Source organism: Saccopteryx leptura, chromosome 10 (assembly GCF_036850995.1).
Source record: "Saccopteryx leptura isolate mSacLep1 chromosome 10, mSacLep1_pri_phased_curated, whole genome shotgun sequence".
Lineage (NCBI taxonomy): Eukaryota > Metazoa > Chordata > Mammalia > Chiroptera > Emballonuridae > Saccopteryx > Saccopteryx leptura.
Window position 1 is genome coordinate 70896789 of NC_089512.1, and position 17936 is coordinate 70914724.

The following is a 17936-nucleotide window of genomic DNA, read 5'->3' on the forward strand; positions in this document are numbered from 1 at the left end:
CCTCTCTCTGACTCTCTCTCTGTCTGTGAAAAAAAAGAAAAAGAAAAAAAAAGAGCATTTAAAGCTTAAAGCAAACAGAAAAAAAAAACTAATAAAAATTAAAGCAGAAATCAATAAAATTAAAAACACAAGAGAAAAAATCATTAAAATCAGAATCTGCTTCTTTAAAAAGACCAATAAAATGGATAAACTTCTGGCTGAGTTAAACAAAAAAACAAAAGAGAAGACACAAATTTCATTTCCATTATAAATGAAAGAGAAATAATAACTACTGAGTCTATGGATTATAGAAGAATTATAAAGGAATACTATGAACAACTGCATACCCACAGATTTGATAATGTATAGTAGTTGAAATGGACCAATGTCTTCAAAGACACAAACAAAATTTATTCATGAAGGAATATATAACCTGATTAACCCAATATACATATAAATAACCCAAAGTACAAAATGAGTCCACTTTGATATAAATACATAATTTGAATAAATTGGAGAAAAGACAAACCTTAGCAGTCAAATCCCCCAAAAATGTTCTTAACAAAGTATAAAATTTAGTTAATAATAATAAATCAATTGGCACATTAATATCCTAATAATAGGGGAAACTGGTGGGCATACAGGGAAACTATACTATTTTTGTAACTCTTCTGTTAATTGAAGTTATTTTGGAGTAAAAAATTAATTAAAAAATTATTACATGCTAGGTACTTTTCCAGGTACTGGGGACACACTGGATAGCAACTAGACCTGGGCCCCACCTGGATGGAGCTTACTGCTTAGTGAGGAAACAGCAGAAAAAGGTATGGGGTAAACAATTTCCAATGGTCAGATCCAGCATGACAGGAGCATGCACATTAGCTAGGATTATCAGGGAAGATCTCTTTGAAACCTGAAAGATGAGAATAAAATGGTCAAAGAACAGAGGTAAAGGGAAGAGGTTTCCAGGTACAGGAAACAACATGATCAAAGTTCATAATATAGGAGCTTTGAGGGTGGGTAGCCTACAGCATGGATTTGCTGGACAAAGGGATGATTTATTTCACAGGTGGGATGAAGCGGGATGGCCAGAGATTTCATCACATTACTCCAAATAGCACACAATTTAAAATTTATGAACTGTTTTTATTTCCGGAATTTTCCATTTAATATTTTTAGACCATGGTTGAGTGTGGTTAACTGAAGCCACAGAAAGCAGAACTGTGAGTAAGAGGGGACCACTATAGATAGAGGCAGTGGATATAGAGAGGAGTGAACACACAAGTTGTGTTTTGCAGGTAGAGCTTTCAGGGGATGATGGAAAAGGAGGATTTAAGAATGTTAAGTTTGAGATGCCTCCACTAACCAAACAAGAGTTGGATATGAGTTTGGAGTTGATAATAGAGGTATGGTTTTAAAATGTGAATTGGGAAGTCACAAGTATGCGGATGACATTTAATGCCATAGGAATCGATGAGGTCAGAGGAGGAAAGATACAGAGGAGCAGAGTAAAGAAAAGCAGACCTGCAGAGAGAAGGAGACAATGGGGAGAGGGGTAGCAGGCAGAAAATAGTACAAAGGCATTTTCGGAACATGGGGTTCCAGAAGCCCAGTAAGTAAAGGGCCTCAGAAAGGAGATAGTGGTCAACGTGCCAAACACTTTTGTGAAGCTAGTAAGCTGAGGACAGAAAAATGAAGAGCGAATTTACAGTATAAGACAAGTGTTGTTGGAGACCTTGATCAGAGCAGTGTTGCTTATGAGGAGTGCATGGACTCCAGTGGCTTGTGGAGTGGCTTCCCCAAGCCTTTGCGGGAGAGCCAGACTGCTTTCTTCCACAGTCTACACCTCCAACTCCACTTCTTGGACCCCATTGCCACCCACCAGCTCACTCTATTCAAGCCACACTCCTGTTCCTCAAACATGCCAAGACTTTCCAACATCAGGGCCTTTGCCCTTACAGTATCTTTTTCCAGGAAAGCCCTGACAATTCACTTACTTACTCAAGTGACGTACCTGTTATAGTATCACAGCACAACACATTACTCACATGTTTGTGGTGATGCTCATGTAAATCTACTGTGATGCCAAGAATATTAAAGTACAGCACACACAACAGTACACAATAGTTAATAATGATAAATGATTATGTTACTGGTTTTTGTGTTTGCTATACTATACTTTTGTGATTTTAAGAGTATACTCTTTCTACTTATAAAAACAAGTTTGCTATAAAACAGTGTACCATTACACCAGCAGCAGCCTCATTCACCTCGTGTTTACCTTATTTCTGGATGGCATCCTTTTCTCTTGTGCTCGATTTACCCTGGCATTGTTTTTACAGTAACATGCAGTACAGCCCAGGAGCAACAGGCTCTACCATACAGTCTACATGTATAGTAGGCTGTACCATCTAGGTTTGTGGAAGTACACTCTGATGTTCTCACAATGCATTTCTCACAACATATTACTGTTATTTAAGCAGCTCATGACTGCTGTTATTTTTATTTCATGAGGAAACTTAAAATGAATTGGCATTTTAAAATCTTGGTTGTATGCCTGTGTTTTTTATTGAAAAGTAATGTACAAATACCAAAATTAAAGTGATCTGAGATCTCTAACTCTTCAGAGAAATGCTGTAAATAATACCTACTAGTCTTTGGAAGTGAAATTTCTAATCTTATTTAATAGATTTGGGTGGGGAAAAACATTATTTTCCCTTCATTTTATGCTTACTGGATGCACTAAATGTTCTTGACTTAGAACTTTGGTGGACTGAAGTTAAATGGTTTTCAGTAGTAAACGTGAAGAGGTAGCATTATCTACAAATAGCTCTATTAAATATCAACTTGATGTGTCCTTAATTCTCATTCTCCATAATTTATTTTGACTACATATTATCTTTCTGGTAGAAGATCCCAGAATCTAGAAAATTGGCCTTCTGGGTCATGGGCCTGTTGATTGTCCCCTTTGGGTAGCCTCCAGTTCCCTTGTATTTATACATAAGGAAGCTACACATTTGGACAGGTGAATCAATACAGCTGCCATCTCAAAGAAAAAAGTGAAGACGTTCCAGTTACCAAGTAAACATTTGGAGATTTACATTCCTATGCCATAAGACAAAATATTTATCTATGAAAGTATAAAGTATATTATGACCACTGAAGGGGCACAGTCCAGTATGATGTAGGTTTTCAGACTCAATATTTACTTCTCCTTTTCAATAGTGTATTTTAAAACATTAAAATGATACCAAATATGCACTAAACCTCCAAGTAGTCATCACTCTATAATAGAAACTCACTTGCTCAAAAACCCTATTACATTTTTTTGGATTTCATTGATCCCCACTACCTTCCCCACTATCCATTAGTTCCTAATGGGAAACTTTTTTGAACATATCCAACTGAAATTCCATGATCAATTTAAAATGATGTAATTTTACATTTCTTCATTCCCTCTGCCTCTTTCCTATTGCCATACTTACCTGATTAATCCCAACCCTGAATGATGGCAACTCTGAGCCTTCTCTGTGCCTGCCCCTGAGTAGTAGAATATCACTGGAGAAATCCCACGATCAAAATGATTCCAAGTAGTGTACCTTCCATAGGTTCTCAACATGGTATAGCAATTTATACCTTTTCTTAAACTGCCATGTCTTTCATCCCTTTTGGTTCTTAGTTCTCTACCTTTTTCATGATTTATTGAGAAGACAGAAGCCATTATAGAGGCTTCCCTCATCTCCACACCATCTACCCAAATTTCTGCTCCTCATCTGCAATGGAAGAAGTGTGCTTTTTCTACCAAAGGTTTCTTTGTGCATTGGTTCCTTTATCATTCCCTCTGCTGAATCTTCCAACAGTCCTCTTGCTCAGATCATCCTATCAACACAAAAAAATGCACTTTCTCCCACTTAGCAAAACAGTAACAAAAGTTTTTTGGTCCAGCCCCTCCCTCCAGTTAGTGCCCCCTTTCTTCCAGGAAAACCAGACTTTTCTAATGGGTTGTTTCTATAAGCAGATTTTATTTCTTGGCTGTCATTGGAGAACAGACTAGATTATTAGGGGTGAAAGGCAATAAAAGGGAGGCCAGCAATGTCTTCAGGCAGAGAAGGTAGGCTAGTTTAGTCTATGGGAATAGTGAGGCAAGTGGTTAAGAGTCTGGGTATATTCTGAAGGAAGAGGCACGGGGTTTTCTGATGGACTGGATGTACAGTGTAGAGAGGAGTGGCATAGTAAGAGTTTAGGCCAGACCAAACAGAACAAAGCTGCTACTGACTTAAGTGAGCTTGCTTGAAAATTTAAAGAGTATTATATAAGGTGATATTAACTAGTTCATTTTGTATCAGAGGCCAAATATTTGATAGAAGATAATGTCATTATAGTCCACCATTACATATTTTGTGATTTTTACCAAATATGCATTCTGCAAATTAACTAGTCAGAAGTCAGTTTACAACAATGGAAATTTTCAATCAGCAAAAGGTTTTATTATAAGAAACAATGCCATCAGGTCAAAATACAAAAAAACAACAACAGAAAACTGTGCAATTATGGCAAAATGTTTAAAAATATCTACACATTTGCCCCCAAAGGACTACAGTACTTACTACATACCTGAGCACAGAACATTGAATGACATTTAAACTGTTTCACACAGGGAATCTGATTCCCCGAGAATTACTTCCCCTTTTTCTCATGCACCAATGAGATGAACTTGATGCTTCAGCATCAACTTTGTAGAATAACAAAAAACAAAGATGGAAACTAAAGAATACAATTAAAACATTCCTATAATACAGTTATACTAAGTCCAGTCTTCAATGTCCAAAAAATATATAGGAAAGTGCTACATACATTCTTCAAATGCAAAAACAAAGTTAGCGCGGGACTTGTATATCTTAGACCCTTTATTTTAATTCTGTAGTAACCACTGTGCCTTTTACTTATACTCCCAATATACTATGCAAATATACCTTAACTAAACATATTAAAAATCATCTTAGTTTCCTAGAGCTTCTTCTCAAATCATTTTAAAAGTGGCAAAGTATCCCAGCTACATAATTTAAACAAATAGTACTTCATACAAAATTCAATATATATTCTACTCCCATAGTAAATTCTAAACCTTGGCTCTGACACACTATACTTAGATCACACCCACAATATAAATTGTTATAGCAAAGGATCAATTGTTGTGCAGATCAACAGAAATAACATCTACTGTGCCATTGACCACAGCACATTGTACTCCCCTATGTCATCCAGCACATGTAAATTACTAACTCAGCATTCTATGTCATGTTTTCAAGTAATACATTTTTCCTAAATAAACACAGAAGATTGTCAAAAAGCATCAGGAAATCTTAAGATATTCAACAAAGCTTTCAAAATTAAATTACATGAGTAACATCACTCTCAAAGGTTAATTATACTTGTTTTTTCCTCCCTTCTGCAATACAACACTGTAAAGATGCTTCAAAAAAACTCACAGAAATAGCCTCCAAACAGCATGAAGATGAAGAAAAGGAAAAACTGAGGAGGAACAAAAGGTCATTGGTTGACAAACTTCATAAAGAGATTATAGACACCCTATCAAGGCCAGTAAGAATAAACAACATATCTAGCTTCACAATACTAGATTTTAAAATGTTAATTCTATAAATCCTGTCAACTTTGAATTCTTCAGAAAACATTTCCTACTATAGAGGTCTAAGACAAGCAGTTTGGAAAGTTTCTGAAAAACGAGGTATGTGATGCAGAGGCAATGTTTTAAATTTGTTTCACAGTATCACACCACAAATTTGTACAAGAGTTTCTAATACAAACCATGCCAATCTGTTTTAAGAAAATCAAAATGCTCTAGTTGAGGAGACTCTGGGCTACACTTGTATCCTTTACTGATTATTCCAGGCACGGTAAAAAATAAGTTACTGATCCAACTATCTACCTAAGGTATTACAAGTGAGTTGACTTGTCCTTTATGTGACTATTCCCAGCTGACTTTTAGAAATTCATCAGTTAAACATGAAACACGATTTAGTACCTATAATGCAACAGTTCTATTCACTCACTCTTTTCCTTCTCAATCACCTTCTGCTAGAACAAGGTTTTCAATGTAAAAATATTTATTAATGTTAAGTGCAAAAATAAAAAAAAAGAGGTTTTAATCGTCATATGTAACTTAAAAGACATTAAATTCAACTACTGCAAGGAGTTTTATGTTTCTGTACAACAGAATTTTAAAAGTAGGTGTAAAACTTCACATTATGCTCTGTACAGAACAGAAATAAGTTATCTATCATTGTACCAATAAAGACTAGACAAGCAGATGGAAAAGGAGGTCAGGCAAAAAAATGGCCCATATTAGTGCAAACTATGTTCACTATTCTCACTACTCAGATTGAGTCCAGTTAGACCAATAACTGGCTATATCTTGACATCACATAAGTACAGAATCCTGTGAGATCACAAAAATCCAACAGGTAAAGCACGATGGCCACCATATAACATACCACTTGGTAGGTGGGCATAGGCTAAGACAGTTTAAATCTATCTAGCTATCCACACAAATTAACTTAATACTAGCACCAGCCACCTGTGTATTTGAGCCCTTTTCGGGATTTTTTAAATGAGACAGTGTTAGCACTTGAAAAAGTTATCAACGGAAAACAGCTACTTTAAAATTTCAGCTTAATTTAAAGATATATGAGAAATATGAAACAATCAGACTGAAAGTTCTATCTGAGATGATTTGTTTTTCCTTTTATCTACTCTAATAACAAAACACTTAAATCCCAGTACACTTGAAAACAGTATTTTATATATATATAAAATGAGAATCTAAGTTAGTGCTTCTCTGTGTTGGAGAGGTCACAGCTAAAGTCCTAGTGATATGGCCTCAGATTTTTACCCGTATTTAAAATAAAGTCACATCAAGCTAGTTTGGATGTCTCTAACCAATAATACCCTAACTGCTCTTATAAGACTGCATAGTTATTAATTCATTCGGTATTTCAGACGCTATTTATCACCAAATTCTAGAATGAAAATGACTGTTCTAACTTCCAGAAAAAAAGCAATGCTGATAATTGCACTTTGTAACCTTTTGCTTACTGAAATAAAAAGACCACAAAGATAGCCTGACCAGGCGGTGGCGCAGTGGATAGAGCGTTGGACTGGGATGCAGAGGACCCAGGTTCGAGACTCCGAGGTCGCCAGTTTGAGCGTGGGCTCATCTGGTTTGAGCAAAGCTCACCAGCTTGGACCCAAGGACACTGGCACGAGCAAAGGGGTTACTCAGAGTGCTGAAGGCCCACGGTCAAGGCACATATGAGAAAGCAATCAATGAACAACTAAGGTGTCACAACGAAAAACCAATGATTGATGCTTCTCATCTCTCTCAGTTCCTGTCTGTCCCTATCTATCCCTCTCTCTGTCTGTTTAAAAAAAAAAAGACCACAAGGATGAAGACAGCATTCCTTACACTGTAATCTTTAAGAGCACCCACTTCTGTGTACAACACTTTCAGCTTTCTTAAATACTAACAGCACATCTTGTACCACTGAGAGTCAAAGTTCCCTCAAGCACTAGATGTCAGTGAGCTCGCTAAGGTCTGCTACTCAAAGCACTTTCTGAAGACACTGAGGGTAGAGCTTAGCAACAGCACATTCAAAATGCCTGCCAAGGTCCCAGAGCCGATCTGGGGTCTCATATACTTTCATCCATTGGTCAGCGATGTCATCATATTGGTAAAGGGAATTTTTTCTGCTGGTTCTGAAGACATGTTCTTCAACTGTCACCTGAGTAGCTCGAACAAATAAATGAAGTTTATTTTGGAAAAGTACCAGTTTAAGGTATGGATTTATGGACTCATCACATGGAAAGTCCTTCTTTCGAGTCCATTGATTTAGCTCAATGTCATAGGCTTCCACAGTGAACACGCGCTGATGATTTCCACAGGTTCCAGCTATGTAGTAGATAGAGTCTTTGTATACAGCTGCTAAGCCCTGGATTCTAGGCACAGTCATAGGGGTTAAAAAACCCCAGTAGTCTTTTTGAGGCTCATAGAAGAGGAAAAATTCTCCTAAAAAAAAGCAAAACAAGAATATGTACATTTACATGTCTCTTTTTGGTTGTATGTTGAAGACTAAAAGAACATAATTTTCCAAATATTCCACTCTAAAAGTACTGTTTTTATAATCTTCAGAGACATAGTAATTATTAAATAGCTTAAAATGTCTTTGCTCCATGGCATAACAAATAATATTACAGTCTACCTGAATTGGGGGCGTTCATATTGGGGAGAGGTGAGGAGTTTCTTTGGCTTGATAGCAGAATAATAGTCAAGACCTTGGTTCCATTTATTCTATCCAATTATGTATTTCAGAAAACTTATTGTATGCCAGCAATAGAAATGCATTATTAATCATGGTTACCTAGTAAAGTCAAATTATATATATAGCTTCATCACAAACTGTATATGTATAAGCTACTACAAATTGATGTGCTAATTATTTAATTAGAAGATAGTAGTACATGGAATGGTTCAGATTGTGTCTATGCACCACTTATGTGTTTATTTTTTAGTGTTGCTATTATGCAAAGACAAATATTCAAGAGGTGAAAACATGGCTTTACTTATGATAGAAAACACATACATAATTTAGGAAGTTGACTTTGAGTCAGTTTCAATTCTCTTTTAACAATAAAAAGGTGTGCTGAGTCACATTGCCAATATAAAAATGTCTTTAAGAATTAAACTACATGAGTTACACGAATTTGGCTAATTACAGCACTTCTGTAAAAATCCCTTATATAATAATCTGAACCTTTTATGAACATATTAAATGGTACTACAATAGCCATAGATAGTCCAAAATACACTGCTGACTATTCATTTATTTATATAAAAAGGTTTTTGTTTAGATTAGAAATACCTACTTCTAAATTGAGCTTCTCTCTCTCTCTCTCTCTTTTTTTTCCTTCTTCTTTTCCAAGTGAGAGGAGGGAAGATAGAGAGACAGACTCCCACATGCACCCTGACTGGGATCCACCTGGCAACCCCATCTGGGGCCGATGCTCTGCCCATCTGGGGCTATGCTTACAACCAAGCTATTTTTAGCATCTGAGGCAGAGGCTCCACAGAGCCATCCTTAGTGCCCAGGGCTGATGTGTTCAAACCAATCGAGCCATGTGGGAGCGGAAGAGCAGAAGAGGAAGAGAGAGAGAGAGAGAGAGAGAGAAAGAGAGAGAATAGGAGCAGGAAGGGTGGAGAAGCAGCTGGTCGCTTCTCCTGTGTGCCCTGACCCGGAATCAAACCTGGGACATCCACATGCTGGGCCGACGCCCTACCACTAAGCCAACCAGCCAGGGCCTGAGCTTCTCTTGACAACCATTTTGAATTAGGTCTATGCCTATCTACAAACTTAACTATCTACTTAATAGTGATAATAGAACTTCAATTTTTCTTACAATAGCTTGTTAAACTCCCTGCATCTGCTTGCACATCAACTGCTCTAAAATGATGAGCTTGTAACAGGATCCTCAGTAAAGAATATAGGAATTAAAACTTTCTAACATATACTACTTCTCTATAAATTTCTTATGGAAAGATGATACATAAAAATGATTGATTTTGAAAACAAATGATGGGTAATTAAGAAAACCCTCAGAGCCTCAGGTTCCTTTCATATAAAAAATAGCCTTGGATTAAACAATGTTCATCCCAGCCTATTAATTCAATGCTATTTTGCTTCACTATTTATATCAATATACAACCTTTACCTTCCAATTTAGTGTCTTACAATTAATTCTATGTCTATCAAATAACTGGTTAGCCAGTAAAACCAAAATATATGTAAAGAGAGCTTCATCATACTGGATGATACTCAATCATACGCAACAGATTATATATCAATTCTCATATTCCATTTTTCAGCAAGATCAACAAGCCTAAATCATACCCATGTTTCTATTCAAATAAAATAAGGCACTAGAGAATATTATTCCTTCTGGAAAATTAAATTTTACTGATCTTTAAACATACGGCCTCAGGGTTTTTTTTCCTAGGAAATTTTAAGTCAAATAAAGGATTAGAGCAAAGAACAATTTAAAGGAAACATAAAATAAAACTAAAAACTCATATATCTACACAGAAGTTGCCCATTTTTTCTTGTTTTATTAAAGTAAAAGGTGAGGAAAACATTTATATGTAAGCACTTAAGAAACACAGAAGAGAAATAAAGATCAACACTGCATTCAACATTCAAACAACTAAAACGTTCAAAACCAAACAAGAAAAACATTAGTTATCTCAAATCAGAACCTCAGAACAAATATAATTTATTCTTACCAACTCACTTTTTCTATTTCTATTGTATCATTTAAAATCTTTAAAAAAGCTAAGTATATTAGGCCTGGCCGGTGGCTCAGTGAATAGAGTGTTGGCCCGGCATATGGACATCCCAGGTTTGATTCCCGGTCAGGGCACACAGGAGAAGCGACCATCTGCTTTTTTTCCTCTACCTCTCCCCTGTCCCCTCCTGAAGCCAGTGGCCTGATTAGTTTGAGTGTGGCCCCAGGCACTGATGATAGCTCAGTTGGTCTGAGTGCATCAGCCTCAGGCACTAAAAATAGCTTGGTATGAGAGCATCAGCCCAAAATAGGGGTTACTAGGTGGATCTTGGTCAGGGTTCATGCAGGAGTCTGTCTCTCTATCACCTCTCCACTCACATTAAAAAAACAAAAACATGTAAGTATATTAAATATCCCCTCTTATTTCCACTGGTAAAAGTACAAAAAAAGGGTCATCTCAAAGTTCTCTGGGAAAAAAAATTAAAAACATGAAAAACAACATAAACTGCAGTAAAATTAAAATCTGAAGGCTGTAATTTCACTCTTTGTAGTTAAATTTTGTAAGCTGTGAAATTATAAAGCGTATACAAAACTCTCAAGTAATTATTATACCTTCAGTTAATGCTTTGTTCCTTTTTGTCTTTTATACTAACCCTTAAGTTCCATAAGAAAAGTAGCTGCTACAACATCTCTTGATTATATATTATGAAGAACAGAAAAAGTCATGCACTTGCTCTCTTGTTTCAAGTCTTAAAAAGAGTTCTGAAATAGTTTTCAAAAATACTAAACAAGCCCTGGCCAGTTGGCTCAGTGGTAGAGCATCAGCCTAGCATGTAGAATCCCGGGTTTGATTCCCAGCCAGGGCACACAGGAGAAGCGCCCATCTGCTTCTCCACCCTTCCCCTTCTCCTTTCTCTCTATCTCTCTCTTCCCCTCCCACAGTCAAAGCTCCATTGGAGCAAAGTTGACCAAGGCACTTAGGATGGCGCCATGGCCTCCGCTAAAATGGCTCCCGTTGCTATGGAGCAACGGTCCCAAATGGGCAGAGCATCGCCCCATGGTGGGCATGCCAGGTGGATCTGTCTCTCTGGCTCCCCACTTCTCATTTCAGAAAAAACAAAAAACAATTACTCATTAAAGAATGCTTTTTTCCCCCCTTAAGTAAGAAGCAGGGAAGCAGAGAGGCAGACCAACCACCTATACCCCAACCAGGCAAGCCCCCTACCCAGCGATGCTCTGCCCATCTGGGGCTGTTGCTTTGTTGCTCAGCAACTGAGCTATTTTAGTGCCTGAGGCAAGGCCATGGAGCCATCCTCAGCACCCAGGGCCAACTTGCTCCAACTGAGTCATGGCTGCAGGAGGGGAAGAGAAAGAGAAGGGGAAGGGGAGGGGTGGAGAAGCAGATGGGTGCTTTTTCTGTGTGCTCTGACTGGAATCAAACCCAGGACATCCAACCGCCAGGCCAACACTGTACTGCTGAACTGGCCAGGGCCAAAAATGCTTTAAAAATACTTATTCCACATGATGTCAAAATACAGTAATATAATCCTACAGGATTATTTTAGTAACTTAAAAATATCTACCTTTATTGATTTAAAAGTTTATTTTCATTATAGGTCCTTTAAAGGAGAGACTGGTCCACCAAAGTTTATGATAAGAAAGCCAGTTATTCCTCAATTAACAGGAACAAACTCCTATTTTAGTATAAGTAAAACACAGTTTGACCTGTTATTTTCATGAAGACTAAATCTCTTCAGCACCTACCCTGTAAAACATAGATCTTCTCTTTGTACTCCACAGCATTATGAAACTCCATTGCAACAGGCATTGCACAAACAGTCGTCCAACAATTTTCTCTGCTGTCATAGCACTCCACAGACTTTAGTGAGTTTCTCCCATCACCTTCATAAACACGCCCTCCAATTGCATACATCTTACCACAGCAATACACCAGTTTGCAGCCTATTCTGGCTCGAAGCAAGGATGGTTTGGATAGCCACCGATTGGTGGAATGGTCATACATCCAGAAATCATTTTCTGCCTTGTGGTCGATGGATACCTCACTGCTGCTTGGCCTGTATCCTCCTGCAATGTAAATGTCATTATCTGGTGATATAAGAATCCCAACTTCTCTGAGATCATTTGGTGGTTTGCACAATTTAAACACTCTTCCTGTAACTATATCTAGACAAGGCACTGTTTGCTTCTTTCCTGAGTGTTTGTGGGCAGCATCAAAACATATGATCATTTCAGATGCAGTCATTCCAAGTCTCTGTGTACAGCCATTAGTACTGGACGGTCCCTTCTCTACACAGCTTTTGGCTATAGCATGTGCAAACTGAGGTGGAATGTTCTCTATAAAGGTATCTTCCATCAGAGGAAAACGTATGCATTTGGCAAAAATTTCAGGAAGGTGCACTTCTCGTTCATTCTGTTCATGTTCAAACCACCTTACAATGCTTTCATAAACATGCTCTTCTCGGTCTACATTTAAATCATCACTGTCTAGTATACTTATCAGTTGGTCTTTCGTCAACTGGAGAAACTCTTGTTCTTTGGTGACACACAGAAACTTTTTACGAATGTATTCTTTTGATCGATCTCTGAGTTCCTGGTGACCATAATGATCAGCAAAGATGAAAACCCCAATAGAATTTTGTGGGTCCAAATGGCTGATCATATACTTAGCACATTGGTCTTGGATGGAAGGAATCTGAAAGATGCTAGCTGCAGTAAACAGAGCTTGGACATTGGCCTCTGTTAGAACAACTCTGGAGGTGTAGGCATATTTCAACACTAAATCCATTGATTCAGCTTCAACACCGACTATTCGAACTTCTTTTTGAGAACACTCTGTAAGGCCACTAGTGAACATGGATCTACAAAGGAAAGAGTACTTAATATTATATGTGTGCCATAAATAAAAATTATGGTGGCAAACACTTAAAAGTGTAAATGTACCACAAAGATAACCCTTGAAACTAAAAAAAGTATTTCCTAATGTGTTTTCTGACATTCTGAATGGGAATAAGAGATGCTCATTTAGCAGAAGGATTTAGTCAGACTAATCTAAAAAACTCTACTCTCGGGACCAGTCCACTTTGTGCCAATTCTGAGAAGAGGGGACTATACCTAATTAAAGCACACCTTATTTTCCTTGGAGGCCCTATCCAGGCTTCTGGTCAACTTGCCTTAGAAACCTGAGATCTTAAATCACCAGGCCAGTCAAAAAGTTTAAGAATACCTATATGGTGTTTACGTGATATATTGGTATATAGATATTAATAAAATTCTTCATATCTCAGTGGCAATTTACAATGCAACTTGTGCCCAAAATATATCTTTAAATTTTTCATCTTAGAAAAACAAAACATTCATCCTAAATACTTACTTTCTACCTACTCCTATGTAAAACTATCTCTTACTATCTCTTGAATACTTCCTTAATCATTATAAGGAAGAAAATCATGTCACTTATCCTTGGACATTCTGAAAACCTTTGCTTAAAGAAATATACTTAATATTCTCCAAGTTACCATATTTTTACCTCTGATATCTGTGTACAAATAAAAATTATAGTAGGTTGATTTATAATGACTACTTCTAAAGGGAATTTAGGAATTACCTGATTCTTTGGAGATAATGGTTTTTAAATCCCAAACTTTTGCCTTTGAGCCCAAGCTTTATATATATATATATTAAAATATCTGTGCATTTATGGGCCTTTCTTGGCCAAAATATTAAGTAAACAAAAGAAAAACCTAGCTCTTTACTTAAGTATTAGTTATTTTCAAACATTATTTGCATTTCTTTTCCTCCTTTCAGTTTCTTTCAAGGCTACTCTTAAAATTAATATAAAAATCAAATCAAAAGTTCTTTTAAAAGCCTTTTTAGAAAAAGGCTCGGTGCCCTAGAACGCTTACTAAATGTCTGCTGAAGACACTGACCTAGTGTTGGTAATAGTTAATTTAAGTGTACAGATCCAGACCCCTCATATTTTATTTTTAAGTGTTATGCTATGGAAAATATCCTTAAAGAGGAAGATTCCATCAAATGAAAAATGCAATTTAAGAAATACTGGAGGTATACAAGGTATCACAAGGACCCAGCTTGCTGCCTGGGTTAACCAGCTTTGACTCTTATTTTTACTTCTATAATGTAAATTTTAAGTTTAATATCACACAGGCTTTTTTTTTATGACTGAAAACTAGATGTTCCAATGTATAGCTGGTTTTCAATTCAGATACTGAAAACCTCAGTGATACAGTTACCAATTAAAAAGAAAAATAAAGCTCTTCATTAGGCATAGATTAATTCCCAAAGGAGAACATTGCCACATATCCCTTTATCATGGGAACTCCTACTGACCTAAATAGGCTGGTCTCACATACAGGAGCAGTATGAGATCTGATGATTTTTCTTCTGTTTTAATAGGTTCTTTATGTAAACTCTACATAAAGTGGGAACACTTCCTCACACAAAACCTTGAGCAGCAAATGCTTGTAACAATGCAAATTTTAATTCTGACAAGTCACTGGAGTCTTGGTACAGCCATGCCGGATTCCAAGCTATTCTAATTCTTCCACTAGTGATTCAAGACTTAGAAACTATTAAGTATGACTTTCTAGATATCACAGAAGCACCGGCATTGTGCCAAGAAACTTCCCTTACAGAAACCATGAACCAGAGATAAAAATCTAATATTTTGTTTTTAGCCAAATATCTTCATTTGATTCAAATCTTATTTCTTGGAAATTAAGATCTATTAAAGTTATTTCTCTATGTCTTCAAAACTAATTTTAATTAAGTATGATATTTAATGATATAAGATAGAGTATATCATTTCAGTAAGATACAGCCATTTTCACTTTGAAGCTTCAATGCTTTTTTTAAATTTTTTTACCATTCAAACCTTATATAACAATTTCTGTAAGGCTACTTTAAAGAGGACACACATTCTTGTTCCTTAAAATACATATAATGACTAACATGCCTGACTCGAGAATCCAATTCTACCTCTGCCACTTAACTACTTAGATTATTTAGACAGGCCGTTTAATCTCAGCTTCAGTTTATTTCACATGTAGCATGGGAATAATAACTGTGCAGAGACAGAACTGTAAAGCAATGTATGCAAAGTAAGCTTAACCCAAAGCTCAATAGTAGTTAATTATGACATATATTTAAATGCATAAATGACCTAAGCAGATCTAGTGGATAGTCCAGATAAGCGCATCTCACCAGCAGTTTCCATTACCAGGCCAAACTAATTATCTTTTGTGTACTACTTGAGCTTCTTCTTTTTCCTTTCTAGCTCACTGCCTCATGACAGTTAATACTTAATAGTCCAATGACCTACGCTAGCAAATCAGACAGAAGTGACTATATTTAACTCAGTATTCTGGGAAATAGGAACCAGAAACTACTGTCTGAAATACTGCACCTTTATATGCCCTATAAAGGTAAGCACCTCCAAAACAAAAAAATACACTGAGAGTGTGGTTGAGAAAATTATTTCCTGTCATTCATGCACCATTATTGGACATTGAAAGCCTTAAAAAAATGAGCACTTGAAACAAAAAGAGAACTTAAACTCGAGTAGGAGGCTGCCTTTATCACTGGTCGTTTTCAGAGTATAAAATTTTTTACACTCAAGTTTTAAAACTTCAATTTTCAGTTTTATGATATACAAAGATGAACCTAAATGAAAATAAAAAGTTAGCCTAAAAATGTTTCTGGAAATCTTGGAAATAATCACCAGTCTGGGACATAAGGTACATAGGAAACTATATTTTATTTATTTTTATTTCACCACTTCTATCCTCATACGATTAAAACAATCTATTAATAGTAATTTGTTTTCAAAGAAGAGGCTCTAAAGTTTTAAACTCTAAAAGAGTTACATGCAATAAAGGAATGTGCATTATGGATGAATTTTGGGAACAAATTTTAGACCAGCACTGTCCAATACAATTGTCAGTGATGGAAACGCTCCCTGCCTGGGCTGTGCGATGTGGCAGCCACTCCCTACATGTGGCTGCTGAGCACTTCAAATGTGGTTAGTGTGCTTGAGGAACTGAATGTCTAACTTTGTTTAATTTAAATAAAGTTTCATGTGCCACATGTGGCTAGTGACTGCCATATCTGGCAGGAAAATTCTAGATTTTCTAAGATTTTCTAGCCTTTACTTGAAACAGAAGCATTAACTTAAAAAAAAACACACACAAAAAAAAACACCCGAATTCTAGAAGAATCCGACAGATCAAAAACAAGAAGAAAAAATAAATATAGGGCCTGTTATCTATTTTCAGGAAACAACCTCATTGGTTTCACTTCATCGTAGCACGTCAGCATAGTAATGGAATGGCCATGCTGGGGGAGAAGGGGAGGTCTCCACCATCATCATACCTGAAGTAAGGGCTGATTGCAGCAAGAACGTTTCTATGACAGGAAAATGTTTTCCCGTGATCCACTTCCACTACAATGTCTGTCAACTGTCCTTCCTCGTACATTGTTTTGAGTTGCGTAAGAATACTGCAAGCATGGAAGGGGTCCATGGCATCGCTGGCTGTGTCTGAAGATGCAATCCCATTCGGTGTTGGGGAAGACTTATTTAAATCTAGGAGGAGAAAAATCGTACAACCACAAGAAGTTCGGAGCCATTGACGGCATCACGGGTTCGGTTTGTTGGTTTACTTTATTTAGTTTTTGTTTGCTTGCTTGTTTTTCCCGTACAATATACATGTACGATGTGTGCACCACCACACGGGGCCAAGGGAGGACCTGGGAGCCAGCGAGCCCCGCTGCGAGTCCCGGCAGCAGCCCGCTCCGTCGGGAGCCCGGCGAGCCCGGGGCCGCGCGCGCTCGCGGAGGTCCGTGCGGCAGCGCCCGCGAGGTGTCTGCGGCGACTCCGCCGACGGCCGGGCGGTCCAGCCGAGAGCCGCGGGCAGCAGCCTCACGAGGGACGCTCACGGGAGACGGCGGCCGCAGGTACCACTCCAACCGCCTCCCGAGAGGTCGGCACGGCGGCGGGTACCCGGCCTCCCCATCCCGGTGGAGCCGGTCCGCCCACCGCCCTCCACGCCATCCAGCCTCCCTCCCCTCAGCCCTCTTCACCTCTCCATTTTTCTCTCCGGCTCTGCATCGCCACCTCCACAGCTCGCAGCCTGAGCTTGGCCCCTGGCCCGCCTCCCCCGCAACACACCTTCCTAGGCACGATACGACCCACCTGCCGAAGCAGCCATTTCTCCACGGGGCCCCGGCTCCAGCTATTTAAAGAGGAAATGTCATTTCGTTTCTCTCTCTCCCGGGTTCCGGCTCTTCTAAGCTTCCCCTAGCCAATGGGGTAGCCTATGCATCCGGCTCCGCCCCTAGCCTCAGAATTGTGGGGGTTGATTGGTCAGAATGTACGCAGGGTACCTCGGGAAATGTAGTTTTATTGCCTCCCCTCCCGCGTGGTCTGGGTCGGGTGGAGGCCAAAATTGGGGGTTTCTATTGGCTGGTTCTGGCGGAGGTGGAGAGCAGAGGCCGCCAGCTTGTGCCAGTGGGACGCGCGGTGCCCGCCCGGAGAGGTAGTCTTCTGATGAGGGGAGCTGTCATTCTGA

The 17936-nt window shown here is 38.2% G+C and overlaps 1 protein-coding gene across 4 annotated transcripts; it reads right to left on the reverse strand.

Annotated features, from left to right (window-relative positions):
- Nucleotides 1–4451: 4451 nt before the first annotated feature.
- On the reverse strand, nt 4452–17642 carry KBTBD8 (kelch repeat and BTB domain containing 8). Of its 4 annotated transcripts, none has more exons than XM_066351181.1 (4): nt 17561–17642; nt 16741–16951; nt 12097–13211; nt 4452–8062 (listed from the first exon to the last, which is right to left on the reverse strand). In XM_066351181.1, exons 1-4 carry the CDS (start codon nt 17574–17576, stop codon nt 7599–7601), a joined length of 1806 nt encoding a protein of 601 aa, XP_066207278.1. In that variant the 5' UTR covers nt 17577–17642; the 3' UTR covers nt 4452–7598. The 4 variants fall into 4 exon arrangements, with proteins under 4 accessions (XP_066207278.1, XP_066207277.1, XP_066207280.1 ...); XM_066351180.1 differs by having other exon boundaries at nt 17449–17604; XM_066351183.1 differs by lacking the exon at nt 16741–16951 and having other exon boundaries at nt 17561–17633.
- Between the last annotated feature and the right edge of the window lie 294 nt (nt 17643–17936).

Excerpts from the sequence above, each read along its gene's own strand:
- KBTBD8 (XM_066351180.1), bottom strand. The coding sequence starts at position 17,476 with ATGCAGAGCCGGAGAGAAAAATGGAGAG. Across the intron at positions 13,212-16,740 it reads GCAATCAGCCCTTACTTCAG|ATCCATGTTCACTAGTGGCC; the intron begins GTATGATGATGG and ends TTTCCTTTGTAG. Across the intron at positions 8,063-12,096 it reads GAAGATCTATGTTTTACAGG|GAGAATTTTTCCTCTTCTAT; the intron begins GTAGGTGCTGAA and ends GCTTTTTTTTAG.